Source organism: Doryrhamphus excisus, linkage group LG1 (genome assembly GCF_037039965.1).
Source record: "Doryrhamphus excisus strain RoL-2023G ecotype Guam linkage group LG1, RoL_Dexc_Guam_v1.1, whole genome shotgun sequence".
Lineage (NCBI taxonomy): Eukaryota > Metazoa > Chordata > Actinopteri > Syngnathiformes > Syngnathidae > Doryrhamphus > Doryrhamphus excisus.
In genome coordinates this window covers 19,058,683-19,073,993 of record NC_136357.1, presented here as the reverse complement: position 1 = coordinate 19,073,993, position 15,311 = coordinate 19,058,683, and the positions used below count along the sequence as shown (strand labels likewise).

General features: G+C 42.7%; 1 protein-coding gene across 1 annotated transcript in view; it reads left to right on the top strand.

Moving 5' to 3' along the window:
• Window positions 1–11,798, top strand: part of tmem117 (transmembrane protein 117) — a 45,199-nt gene extending 33,401 nt beyond the window's left edge. Inside the window, 5 exon segments of the mRNA XM_078791711.1 lie at window positions 1,568–1,665; window positions 6,042–6,201; window positions 9,293–9,336; window positions 9,338–9,390; window positions 10,761–11,798. Coding sequence (XP_078647837.1) covers window positions 1,568–1,665; window positions 6,042–6,201; window positions 9,293–9,336; window positions 9,338–9,390; window positions 10,761–11,359 — 954 coding nt within the window. The 3' untranslated portion in view covers window positions 11,360–11,798.
• The last annotated feature ends 3,513 nt before the right edge of the window (window positions 11,799–15,311 follow it).

Sequence of the window (15,311 nt, the reverse complement as noted above, 5' to 3'; positions counted from 1 at the left end):
GGAATTTGAAGGAGAGCACCAAACATGGGGCTTTCAAAAGTAGAAAAAAGTTAACACTTCCATTTCTTCTTTTTGCATTTTGAAGCTTTACTAAAACCTGTAAATGTACATTCTTGCATTTTTTCTACTGGTCTTAACATTTTGGTCAGGAGTGTACATGACTTCGACGGAGTTGGTTAGTAAAACTACATAAAAACATTCACGGGACTTGAAGCAGCACATGATTCTATGGAAGAAACCAGAAAATATTGGTGCACAGCTACTCCTTTTTGCCGTTACAGTCCACTTGCATTGAGGTTCAGTCACCCACCACACCCAGTAGCTGGAAGACTAATTGTGGGCAAAAAGCTCAGCACCCATTCTTTTCTAATTCGTATTATAGTTAGAGGTTAACACATGGTTTGTCTGGTATCAGGCCAGGTATCATGCCCCAAAGTGTCAGTATCAGAATCTAGCTGATTCTAGCACGCGGGGCATGATACTGGGCCTGATACCAGACAAACCATGTGATGCTCTTATTATCACATACTATTTAATCATGAGCTTATTATCACGTACTTTCGTTTTTCCATCATGTAACGTGCCAGAGAGTTGAATTTTGATTTGAGAGAATCAGGCTCGTATTCATCCCCATTTTCTTTTCTGATTGATAAAATAATGTAGCGACACTGACGTGTTCATGTTGACATGTTGTGCTCTTGAGTGTCTGACTGTTCCGCGTGACTGTGAATGCACCAGGGGTGGGGGCGTGTCGTGTTGAGGAAGCACTGTTGCGTTGCTGGCGGTGGTTGCAACGGCGTGGTTACGGCCGACAGTAGCCAGTATTATTGTGTAATAAAAGCTTGTTAGCGATCACAGTCGTGTCCTTTCCATAGCGTCGGCAACGACGTTACAATAAACATAGACACGTATTTGTCTAACTCAGAATACTTTCTACCAGTCTTTGTTCGTTCTTGCAGTTGCAGTCACCCTTGGTTTTCCGACTTGTATTTTTGCATTTTTAGTTTTTTTGATCATTTCAAGAGTGTCCTCCTCATTAATGGTGATAAAACGTTCCATTTCTAATATTCTGTTTGCTATTTTCCCTATTTGTCTTTCGCCGGGAGTGTCAACCGCTGACATGTTGACAGAGCACAGACGGCAGCAAAACAAACGCTCGTGGGCTGTTCTCTGATTGGTTGTTTCATGGGCACGATACCAGAGCAGCGCGCTCTGATTGGACAGCTACGGGGGCTGATACTGACATGGTTAAACTCTATAGTTTATCAGTATCACTGCCCTGGGCTTTGACACAGTATCATTTCTGCCTTTTCCCGTATCATTCATGGGCGGTTTCTAGGGTACAGGGCCAATTAACACTGTAGTATGTGATAAAGTAGAATATATCACCTCACTAATATAGGATATTGGGGGGCTTGGTGGAGGTCTGCGCTCTGCTGTGTCTATTCTAGTTAGCAATGAAACAAGTTGATAGTTGGATGCTTCCCTGTCCATTCTAGGATGGTTAGATTGTGGGTTAGCTGTGGAATTGAAGAGTTTTGTCATTTTGTGTCTTTTATTTCTGTAGGTGACAGACATGATGCATCAGGATCCTAAATATCCAGAGTGGGGGAAAGCTGCCAGAAGGTTCTGGAATCAAGGCAATCATAGGATTGTCCTCTTTTGGTCAGTTGGCAAATGTGAAAGTACAATGCAGTGCAACAATCGGAACATCAGTCCCTTGCCCTACCACGGTTTTTCAAAATGAATCGCTGTTTTGGGGTTGGCCTATTACTAGTCAACGAAATATTGAAAGACAATTCAGATGTAGTATTCTACAGTAATTGATGTGACATTACCTTACATTACATGATGTTGACCTGCACAGATTTGTGCATGCAGAGTAAAAAAAAATATCTCACCCTGTGTGGAAGTGGTATTTTATGGAGTTAGCTCCATACCTTGATGTGCTTGAAGTGGTGATCGTCTCTTGTGTCCTTGCAGGGATCCCTTAGCCTGTGTGTAAGAGTGTGATTTACACACAGATAGCAGTATTGCAGTAGTGTCCTTTGTTTTGCAGATGTACTGTATGTTTATCCCAGATGCATGTCAGACTGGCCGCAACAAATCATAGCGACAATGGGTCATTATGCTTGAAATATGACAACAACAAGGAATTTTATCAATGCAAAATATGCCTTATTATCGCTGAGCATATACTATATTAGGTCAAAAAGCTACTAGGGTGTTATTTCTCGTCTACAAGGCGCTAAGAATAGTAAAACCTGCATTAGAATCTTATAACTAAGCTGTAATTATGCAAATATTCTATTTATTAATATTGAATCATACTTTGTGGAAATGTTCTTAATATGGTTGGGTGTAGTCAGAGTGTCAGAGAACAACAGGGCAAATCGATGTCACAAGGCAAATCCTGGTCATGTTGTTTTTCTTTAGTTTTTTGTCGTGACCTTTTAAATAGCTGCTCAACAAACGCTGGCAAAGCATGTCTATCATGGCCGGGACTCATGTGATTGGCTATTCTCCACAGGGGGTTCATGTCTGGGTCAAAGTACAGGACACAGAACACAGTACAGTGGAGGGTACACAGTGTGGAGGATAACACTCCAGCACTTCTTTTTCAATTCTGACTTCACCACAAGGACAAGGTCTGTTTTCATGCTCATGTGTTTCATGGTGAGCAGGACGTTGTGAAAACTCAACATGATTTCCACGCAACTTGTGGAAGGCAAAAATTGTCAAATTGTGGTGTGGCTCTGTTATCTAAAATTTGGGCACCCCTGGTCATTTTGAAGATGTTTTTATAAATCACGAGTTGTTGGCATCAGGGATAGATGAGAAGTGAAATGAAGTTTGGATATTGGACAGAAAGTGTGATATAGTTATTTCAACAAAAGTAGGCAGATGCATACATTTGGGCACCCCAACAGAAAAATGACATCAAATGTGCTTTAGCATACCTCAAGCGACTCTGTTACATACATCTGTGTTCCATACTGTTCCATATCCAACGGCTCAATACAGATCAAAACATATTGTTGCACCCCTAACACACAGCCCTGATCAAAATCTCAAGACCAGTTGAAAAATTGCTAGAAAATGCAATATGAACATTTGGACCTTAATGGGGTTTTAAGTACAGCTGAAATCTGCAAACGTAAGAAGGAGGAGTGAGACAAAACATTTGATAAGAATAAACTGAAATAGGTTGTTTTTCATCTGATCAAAAGTTAAGTTGCTGCCCTTGGTGAAGCCATCTTCACCACTTGGAGCCACCACAATGTTCCCAGTAGCCTCCTGGAAACACTTGCACCAAGCATACTCAAAACAATTTTTGAAGTGCCATTTTTTATTTATGTTACACTCCCTGGTCTTTCTGCATATTGTAGCTCTACTTAAAAACTCATTAAGGTCAGAATGTGCAAAAGGTAAATGGTCAAAAAAAGGCAAAATGGTCCATGATATGTGTGTGTGTTTGTATGGATGAACAGCTCTAAATTAACTCTATATCATATCAAGCTAAAACATAGCACACTAAATGTATTTGCCCAACACTAGTCTTTTTATTATTAGCACAACATTTGATACACACTTAAAATGTTATTAAAAGCCATGAAGAGGTGCGTTCAAAGATACCATGTAATTAAAGGGGACCTATTGTGCTTTTTCCACTTTTCTGACCTATAAATGTTGTTAGAATGTTGCATTATCTTGCTAAACGATGCCAGAGATAAAGAGGTTTCCTCATTTGGAAGTGAGCCCAGAAAGAAGTTTGGGATAACTCAAAACACTTGGTTTCAAAAGGTGTGGTAAAGCTGCCTTTTTGTGATGTCACAGAGGGGCGATCTTCCTTATATGGGTACTGTTATATGTCTGTATGCAGATAAACGCTCTGCCCTCCCCAAGCGCTGCTCTTCTGTTTACGTGCTAGCAAAGCCACATTCGTTTACAATTCCTAACAACGTGGGTGGAGTTCCTGATCTCTACCAGCAAAAGAAATGGATTTTAATCTGTCAACGGTATTTCACACTGGATTGTTTTGTGAACATGGGCCGGTCTGCAGCTGGACTAGCCGACACCTCTCCAACGTTACTTGGTCATGTGGACAGAGGAAGCAGTACTGTGTTTATTTTGTGTAAGCCGTGGAGCAAAAGCACTTGCATACAGGGAGCGGGGTTGCTAATAGCCGTTTCCCAGCACAATTAGTGGCCACATTCATTTTTCTGCCAATAGAAAAATGCTAAATGCTAAAGTTACTTACCATTGAAAGATGTTTTGAAGTAACTGTCCAGTCTCTACTTCCAGATCGGATTCGGGATCCAACATATATGTATGTTAAAAGCTGACATTTAAAAAAGATAAATCAAGGTTTATTATCAACTCCTATAGCGTTGACAGCCAGCGGCACAAACCGGAAGTCATTTTAAGGACTCACTAGTGTGACCAACCATAGCGGAGTGGGCCTGCCTGCAGGTGGGCCATGGGTGGAATACATTAAAACAGTTTTCGTGGGAACTACAGTAAAGTCTCGTTATATCGATATTCTCGGGAGTCGGAAAAAATACCGATATACATTGTTGTATAGTATAGAACAATGTCGAGCAGCTTAAATCAATCTTTGCTTAAGGATTTCAATACCAAAAAAGAACACGGCGAACGGCTGCTTCCAGTCAACTTTATCTTTCACACTTCCACCACCAGAGCACAGCACACACACCGATTCCCGCACTTCCTGGTTCACAGGTCATGCTCAACCCGCCCCACATAGCTGGCCAAACACATGCCACGAACGCCAGCATGTACATATGAAAAACAGTGATTATTGCGAGCGATAAAAAGATATCTGAATACAACACAATTAAATACATGTATTTGTACGCTTGTGTCTTCGTTGGAATAGGTGTGTATGCTATGTCAGTTGGTTCTTCTGTTGCAGGCATGTGTTTGGCCAGCTATGTGGGGCGGGTTGAGCATGACCTGTGAACCAGGAAGTGCGGGAATCGGTGTGTGTGCTGTGCTCTGGTGGTGGAAGTGTGAAAAATAAAGTTGACTGGAAGCAGCCGTTCGCCGTGTTCTTTTTTGGTATTGAAATCCTTAAGCGAAGATTGATTTAAGCTGCTTTTGTATCGATATAAGCAGACCAAATTGGCTGGCGGGAGGTGAAAAGGGCATCGTAGTAACCGGATTATCATAATAACCGGGTATCGTACTAACGGAACTAATTATATCATAAAAGACTAGAAATTTGCCGGGAAATGAAAATAGTATCGTAATAAGTAGTAATTCGTTATAACCGATATCGATATAACGAGACTTTACTGTATAAAGCTTTCTGTGTGGTGTTATTGTGTGTGGCTGCTCTAGAGAAGACCACAACTCAATAAAAAAGGCCGAAAAATAATTGGAATTCACTACACATTTTCTGGGATTGAAATACAACTAATTGTATTTCCACAGAACAGGTTACATTAATTAAATTGGGGTTGGTAAATTAAATGAATTAACATGAATTAAACTAATAATAATCCAAGAAAATATCCACATATTGTTTTTCTTTGTCTTTCTGTTAATTTAGACCACACAAATTAAGATCCAAATGACGAAGATTCGGCCTTAGTGGTCTTAACTCATAGAGTTGAAATATGATCAACAATATTATGACTTGACGCTGTTAGCCAACATAGTTGACCAAAATACACAGATGATAAATGTGGACCTTATTACAATATGATGGGTAAAAACAAGCGTGTGCATATAAATGTGACATTTATCTGCTCCTGATGATGTAGTGTTTAGATTTGTGCACACCGTTCCACTTCATTTGTTTACTGTACGTTGTTCCTCACTACAATGACTCCATCATTATTCTTCTTCATGAGTTGTTTGTCTTCCGGGACGTCATAGATGTACATCTACTTTGGATTTGGGGGAAAATGAATGTTTGTTTCAAGGTTGGCTTCCGCTCTAATTCACTCATAAATCTCCTCCAACTCTCTTTCTGTCTGTCTGACTGTTCTGCCCAACGTTGTGCAGGACGGCAGGACGGTGCTCTTCTCGCTGACGCCAGTGGTGATTCTGGTCATCCTCACAGACTGGATCAGCCGGGACATGTTGAACCGAGGCTTCCTGCCCAGCGATGAGCTCTCCAGAGCCTTCCTGGCCTCCTTCATCTTGGTCTTCGACCTGCTCATTGTCATGCAGGTATGAGCGCTCTCTAGTGTCCAATTAAAAATAACCAAAAAAAAGAAATAAAGGGGAAGCTGGGATGGCTCTTCTTGGCTTTTTACTCTGTCTTGTTGCCAGTTCCTGTCCTCCCATCCCCCTTCCCAATTCATCAGTGAGACAGCTAGAGGCGTGTTTGATGATCTGCAGCTGGCGTGGACACAAACACACACACACACACACACACACACTGCATATACAGTGTTCTCCTTATACATGCATACATACTGTTAGTCTTTGGCTCTAACCCAGTAAAACCTCCACCATGCATGAACCCTTAGCTCCATGCTCCCTCATGAGCTGCCTTCATTTCTTTTCATGACTCAAGATTTTTTTCTCACTTTCTGTATGTACACACACACACACACACACACACAATACACTACTGCTTCCCATAGGACCATAAGAGTGTACATCAATAAGGCTGTGGCTCATGAATATGCAAATGTTTTTGTCTGGGCAAAAACAAGAATTATGAGAAGTTGAGTAAAAGTTCAGTTTGGTCACCTTTTTTTTATGAAACCACCAGTGAAATACCGTTGACCGATTAAAATGCATTTTTTTGCTGGTTGGGAATCAGAAAGTCCAACTTCTTGTGCCTGATGATGGCATTGTTAGGAATTGTAAACAAATGTGGCTTTGCTAGCAAGTAAACAGAGCGCTTATCTGGCTTACAGACACGCCCATATAAGGAAGTCTGCCCCTCTGTGACATCACAAAGGGGCAGTTGAGTGCAAATGATTTTACATGATGCAATGAAGGTGTCCCAGGCGGCTCATGAACATTTTAATGGTCCGTTTCTCCAAGGAAATAACATTCATTCAACAAGTCTAATGTTTGGGATGGAGGAGGGCTGTCACCACGCCCCCTCGTGTTCACCTCCATTCTGCTGTCAATCCTCTGTGAGAAAAGACCTGTGCCTCAGTTCTCAAACTAATTAATGATGTGTTTGGATTCATGCCTCCGAGCTAGGCTTTACTTTTTCTACTTTTTTGTGTAATTACGCTCCCGGCTAAATGTCACATGCCCTATGTGGGTGGGTGGGTGGGTGTGGGTGTGTGTACATATTTTCTTTTTTAGGACAATATAGCGAGTGAACTCTCCCCATCATTGGCATGGTGCTAGAGGAATATTTAAATGCCATGCTCGTTAGCGCCATGCATGGCAGCGCCCGCCACGGCACACAAAGTCCATGGAGGCTCTTAATTAATATCTCAGAGGGAACGTCGCTGGGCTGCTGGATGTTGTTGCCATGGCTTCATCTCTTGTGGAGAGCATGGCCTGATTTGCACAGATTGTCTGGTTGTTGCACATCTTTACATTCACTAATCCTCTCATAAATGTTGCTGTGAAAAAGCAGTGCAGTGCAGTGGACTCCATGAATATGGAGGGACTTCTTATACTGCTCTCTGACAATTTTACCATGTGGCGATAATTCACTGCAGTTACGCACTCTGGACTTCTAATAGTGGGGGTGTGGTAAATGATTTTGGCTTCATAAAATATAACGCACTGAGAGCCACATTGTGATAAACTTTGGCAACGCGCAACGAGTTATGTATTTCAAGAAAAAGCTTTGTCATATAGTTATTATGTATTATTATTATTAGTATCGATATAACAATTCCCCAACTTATTTTTGATAAATGATTTTACTGGTGTTTTTCGACTCAGCTGGTGTATGATCATCAGGTGTGACTTCAAATCCAGGACATTGTGGGCGCCTGTGCAAAACAATGTTTGGAAAACCAAAACATTTCCACATCTTCATTCATGTTAGCATTTACTTTCTCATGAAGGTAATTTGTTGCTAGCAACTCTATCCGCCGTGTGCTAACGAGTAGCCCCGCCTCCACAAACAGTTTGACTGAGAGGACAAGAGGGCTCGCTCTCTGTGTTCAATCCACCGATAGAACCAATGTCAACCCACCATGAGTGACGTCTCAGCAGCAGAAGCTTCATGTTGGCTGCTACAATAACAATATTACTGTAGCTCAGTTAGTGTACAGGTTAATTATGTAAATGGGACACTGTTGCCGTTTTTTGTCAGGGCTTATAGGTGCATCCCAATGAATTGCATTGTTAGCTAGCTTGTACTAACTCCTTTTTTCATGTTATAATGCGCGGGTTCATGTTTCACACGAGGATTGTGAATGATGGGCAAAATTCCAAAAAACGTGCAGTTCCCTTTTAGTTAAGAATCAACTAATTGGAAGCCAACTCCATAGCGCGGTAGCATGCTATGTTTATTTATAAATAATGCAATTTTTCTTCAATACTTCCAATCAATACTGCTAAAAGTGACATTTTTGAAATGACACAATTACGAGTTTATTATGGTTAAATTGTGACTTTTTTTATTACAGCTATTTTTCCATTACTGTTTTCATTTTCAAACTATTCCAACTTTCTTCTTGTAATTTTTTTTCTCGTAATCATTACTTATGTAATTATCACATTTTTACTTGATTATTATAACATCATAGATTTTTTCCTCAACCCAATTTTCCCCAAATTACAATGTTATTGTTTTCTTTGTATTTTACAATTACAACATTAAAAAACATATTGCGTTATTATTCCAACTTTTTGCTATTAAAATAAATTGATATTATAATATGATATTATATCAAACATAATTTGCTGTCATCTTATCACATTATATCAGAAATATTGATGTAACATTTACATTAAGTGACTAGTAAATAAATACAGTAAATATATACACACACAGGTCATCTACCAATACTCAATGGAACGAGAAAAGGCTAATTATGTGACATTCATTCGTTCATTTTCTACCGCTTATCCTCACGAGGGTCGCGGGGGTGCTGGAGCCTATCCCAGCTGTCTTGGGGCGAGAGGCGGGGTACACCCTGGACTGGTCTAATTATATAACATTAAAACGTAAATATTAGCGACTATTTAAAGAGCAGTGCAACAATGCATTATGGGAATTAGCAATAGCACCAAGTTTCTTAATCTGGAGGGTGACAGTTCTACTCCAACATCATGATTGATTGTTTTGTGTCCTACTAATCTGACGATAAACGTGTGTGTGTGTTTGCAGGACTGATTCCCTCACTTCATGGATAACATGGATTTGAATCTGCCAGCTTCCTGTCTGCAAAAACATATTCAAAGAGGAGTACCACATTCACGTCACAGGTATGTTTATCATCTACTTCCAAATGTTATTTCTTTAGACAATAAACAGCCCAGGAGGTAGATCTGACACCATCAACGTCCTTTGAAATGCTCCAATTGATACCTCAAATCGGTTAACCCGACCATACCTCCGCCACCATCCATCCAATCAGCCGCCGTAGACCGCCAGTCTGGACATCCAATTTACTAATTAAGTTTTGTGCCATAAACGGGAACAAACCCCAAACTAAATGTTTTGTGTTGTCCCACTAAAATGCTAGGCTTGATTGTGGCTACAACCCCTGTGAGGTAGCTGGATTATCTCAGCAGACGATAAATGAGAGTCAGGACCTCTAAACCTGACGCCATGGTTCCAAGGGTGGATTGCACCCTTCAGGTTGGGGGGAGGTCTACCCCAATTGAGGGCAGGGGATCAGCTAAGCGTGTGCAGTACCGGACCATCGTTCTCCGGACTTAGCAGTGGGAGAAGTGTCCCGACACTCGCCTATGGACGTGAGCTTTGGGTCGTAACGGATAGATCTAGACCACGTCTACAAGAGGCCAACATAAGTTTCTTCCTTAGGGTGGCTGGACTCACTGGTAAAGGGGACCTTTTATGCTCATTTTTCGGCCCGTTGTATTGAGGTGTGGTCTCCTATAGAGCAGCTACACACAATAACCCCCACAGAAAGCTTTCTAGATCTTCCAGAATCTGTACCGATTCCAGTTGTATTTCGGTCGGATTTTATTTATTCCACAAATTTCTTGGACAAACAGCAGAGTGGGTGGAGGGCAAACCTACAGCTCGTCCTCGGGAATGCCCATGTAAGGAAGTCCGGCTCACTCTGACGTCACATTGCCACAGTGGGCCAGTGTTGGAAAAACTCTCTGAAATCGAGCATTCAGAGACATCCCAAATTTTTTTCATAGCTCAGTCATTATCTGAAATTGTTCCTGGAACTGGAAGGAGGCCCTGGGGCAGTCCAAGGACATGCTAGAGGGATTATGTCTCTTGGTTGGCAGGAACAAGAAGAGTTGGCTGGGGACCGGGAAATTTGGGCTTCCCAACTGAAACTGCTAGCCCTGCGACCTGGACTCGGGCGGAGAAGTGCTCCCGAACACAGATTGACAGATTTGTGAACAATATTTAGAAACTGGCCCACATTTTATGTGCATAGAAAAGGCTTTGGATCTTTCAATTCATCTCATGAAGGATGGGAGAAAAAAGTGTTGTTTTGAGCCTATCATCAGTTTTTAATTATCAGGAAAAACAACCTCTTTAATTATAAGTAATAATCCTTATTATTGTTGCCTGATTCCAGTTAATGCCCCCCATCCCCCCACTGAGGTAAACATACACCCAGCTACAATTTGACTATTACTATGAGCAGGAAGACAACTTTCTGTGCCTCTCCTGCCAGGCATCATCTTCCTGGTTCTTATTCTGGACCTGAATATGTGGAAGAACCAGATCTTCTACTCACCCTTCGTGTATGGCCAGTATGTGGCGCCCGACCAGAAGATCCACATCGTGAATGACCCTGACGCACCCAGGAAGTTGAACAGCACCACACTAACTTACGGCTGGCGCTCAAAGAGCAAGGATCCCGCCACCCAACCCCCCCACATCCACGGAGACATGGTAATGTACAGCCGCTACGTTAGTGCTGGCATGAACACCAAATCCATGGCCTTCATCCCAAGCCTCGGGGTGTTTGTCCTCTTCGCGTCATTCATCCTGCAGTTGGGGCGCTTCCAGAAAAGCGAGAGATTGGGGGAAAAAAAGCTGGACAAGTGCTGCAAAATGATGATGAAGTCCCAGAATACAACAAGGAGATGGACATCACCTCTGAGGGCAAGGGTGATGCCGTGGCCAACAGCCTCGCACCATCGGAATCCAATGGTGAAGTTGGCAATCAGAGCAGAAACCAAAGAGACTCATCCAGAGGATGAAGTGGACGTCATTTTTCACGGAAGAACACGCTCCTGATTTTTGACCTGATTCTTCAAGAGAGACATGTAGCATTCCCAACATTTTCCAACCAAAAGTATTCTGATAATACCAAGCAAATGATTCCGATCACAACTCGTTTTTCGTAATTTCACAACTAGACAGATTCACCTCCAGACAGAGTGAATCAGAAATGTCACAAATGTGTACATTTTTACGTGGTTTGACATAAAAGCAGACCACTTTCATGCGGATGCGGACCACTCTAGAAAATGTTGAAATTTGACCAGGACATCCATAAAATGGGGAAACAAAGTTTTGGCAGTGATTGAAATGTTGTGTTTCGGTAGTGTTGCTACTTCAGTGTTCATGTTGGGAGCTCTTCCTTCATGATGACTTTTCCTAAATTTCCTAAAGTCTGATTGAGTTGAATACAACAACATTGACTTGTAAATGGATATGGATTTATATCAATAAATGGATCAATAAAACTAGCTTGTCTTCCATTGATGCATTATTTTTTTATACCATTACAGATAACCAATTCATATTTTTTAAATGTACCTAAAGGGATAAGGACTCAAAACAAAGTTGTATTTGTTTTAACTATAATATATATACATATATATATTACTATATTTTTCCTAATCAAGTATAACTTGACCACAATTAACAAAACAAAAAAATAGTACAAAGTGCCTCCAAAGGGTTAACAGCAAAACTTTGATGGTCATCCAGCGCCATCATGAAATCACGGATCCCCTTGGGTCGTCTCTGGCAAACTCTTTGAACTTTTCAAACGCTGTCACGATAGGAACAAGCCTCGGGTGTCGTGGCAACGCTGACATTTGAGGTGGATGTTAAGGCTGGAAGTGTTGAAGCGCAATGTTTGTCTCCGTGATGGCAGACCCTGTGGTGCAACTCTTCCTCTGAGACTGTGAATTTTGTTTTGGGGTTGTGAAAGATGAACCGATGTGAGCAGATACCCGGTTTGACGAGAGAGTGACATGGTTGAATCAGTCATAACTCTTTAGATGAATTGATTGCAGAGACATGCACTGGGTATTGCAAGGCTAGCGCCCGGCTAACAGTCTTACCACAAGAGCCTGGCCTTGTGTTGAGATGGATGCAAATAGTAGCAATGCATACATTACAGTCATCTAATTTAGCATACAGTGGTGTGAAAGTGTTTGCCCCCTTCCTGATTTCTTATTGTTTGCACGTATTATTATTATTATTCTTTCCATGAATGTGCAAGTGAGTGTCCTTGGATGTATGAGTGTGAAGAAGTTCCCCCGACAAGTCTTGGAGCTTCAGTTCGCAGGGTGTCATCGCGATAGCACAGCAGTTGCCATGGAGACCAAAACAGAAACCTGGAGTAACCTGAAGGAAAAACAACAAGAAACTCTCCCAGTGCTATCATGTGAGTCTTATTTTCTCTTATTATTATTCTTGTTATCTACTATACAGTAAAGTCTCGTTATATCGATATTCTCGGGAGTCGGAAAAAATACTGATATAACCGGACTATCCATATATCCGATCCTGCGCCGAACTGCATTAAAAGTGGGCAATAATGCACTCGACATTGTTCTATAGTATAGAACAATGTCGAGCAGCTTAAATCAATCTTTGCTTAAGGATTTCAATACCAAAAAAGAACACGGCGAACGGCTGCTTCCAGTCAACTTTATTTTTCACACTTCCACCACCAGAGCGCAGCACACACACCGATTCCCGCACTTCCTGGTTCACAGGTCATGCTCAACCCGCCCCACATAGCTGGCCAAACACATGCCACATGCCAGCATGTACATATGAAAAACAGTGATTATTGCAAGCGATAAAAAGATATCTGAATACAACACAATTAAATACATGCATTTGTACGCTTCTGTCTTCGTTGGAATAGGTGTGTATGCTATGTCAGTTGGTTCTTCTGTTGCAGGCATGTGTTTGGCCAGCTATGTGGGGTGGGTTGAGCATGACCTGTGAACCAGGAAGTGCGGGAATCGGTGTGTGTGCTGTGCTCTGGTGGTGGAAGTGTGAAAAATAAAGTTGACTGGAAGCAGCCGTTCGTCGTGCTCTTTTTTGGTATGGAAATCCTTAAGCAAAGATTGATTTAAGCTGCTTTTGTATCGATATAAGCAGACCAAATTGGCTGGCGGGAGATGAAAAGGGCATCGTAGTAACCGGATTATCATAATAACCGGGTATCGTACTAACGGAACTAATTATATCATAAAAGACTAGAAATTTGCCAGGAAATGAAAATAGTATCATAATAAGTAGTAATTTGTTATAACCGATATTGATATAACGAGACTTTACTGTATTTGGGATACATTTGAGGATTGGTTGTGGAGGCCTAATATAAAGGCCCAAAAAAGGCCAGCATTATTAGTCCAGTGAATGGCTTTCGTGTCACGTCTCTGGGCACCGGGTACAATGGAGACGGGTTTGACCCTCCATGATATAGCCAGGCGTATCAGAAACCTATACGAACGCCATACCACTGTTGACGATAGACCGCATCCAGGGCGAGAGAGAGTGACACCTCATGACCGGGACACCCGCGGGACTGCTTTTGCCATGCCGGCCGTACATCACAGGAAACAACCTGGCAGGAACAACACCCGGATCAGCAGCCCCACTGTGCATCGACCTGGTATTGACTTTGGGCTCTAATTTCATGGTGCAGGGCAAGGTGGCACAGAGCAGCAGAGCGTGGCGCACCCCACGCAGTGGTAATTTCATCCAGCGCATCGCTGTGCACAGCCAATTTGGTAGACTGCGCTGCAGCTAGGTGGCGCACAAAGGGAGGTGTACGCATTTTCAAATTTTCAAAACAGCGCACCAAATTTGAGCTGAAAAATGGCCAGCTCCGACCAGGTCGATTCTTGGTACAGGTGAAGAGCACGCTGCGCAGTGGTAAATTGGCTGGCAGGTGCACAGTGCAGACACGTCACCAAAACCTCACAGGTAGGCAGTGTCAGGCACATTTCAATGCACTAAAGAATCACAGCAACCCCAATTGAATGTAACAGAACCAGCATGTACGTACATTTTTGTAGTAATTGTCCCATCATATCTGATGTCAGATCAAACAAGTCACTCACGATGGGAAATAGGGATGAGCCGTTTCTAACGAGTATTCATTACAGATAATGTATTTTTGCAGATACTAGTATGAAACACATTTCATCATTATCCGTATTCCTGTTTCTAGAAAAGGTTCATTATGTATTCACTCTTCACGCTCTGTGATTGGCCAGTGACACGAGCTCAGCGGGAGCTTCACAAGGTGCAATTGGGAAGTTTAAAACGGCACGGCATTGGTCACAATGCCTCCACTTTATTAGGTTTTCTTCAGCTTATCTCTATTTTGGTTTGTATCTAAAGTTACTTGGTAAACTTGGTCCGTAAAACGCTGTGCAGACCTGCATTGACTGGCCACAACATTAGGTACACTTGATGCCGCACAAAGGCGGCATAAAATATTGCTCCCCTCGCAATACATTCCAGTGTCCACCTTGCAATCCGTGTATCTCTGTCCCTTCCTGCTGGGCTGACCCCCTGGAGGTTCTGGTGGGGGTTGGTGGGGGGCTGTCCGGATCTGGGGATGGGGCGTGGGTGGGGTGGTGGTGGTCGTCCCGGGGGTGGTGCAGGCCGTCCCTCGGGGTGGTGGGTAGACGGGGAGCCGCATCCTGTGGGTGGTGGGCGCCTGCTGCTGCTGGGGGGGGCCTGTGTGCGTCCGGTGGCGCTGGTTCCTCCGCGGCCTCCCTCGCCCCTGGGGGTGGGCCGGGTTTGCCCTGGGTGCTCTGGCCTGGCTACTGTGTGGGACCGTGGGGTGGGGGCATGGGAGGCTTTGGCCCTGCCCTTGGTGTGGGCACGGGTGGTTATGCCCCGCTGCCCTTGCAGAGCCTTCCCCCTTAGGTATGTATATGGCTATATATGTGTGTGTGTAGGTATGCATGTATATATTTATTAT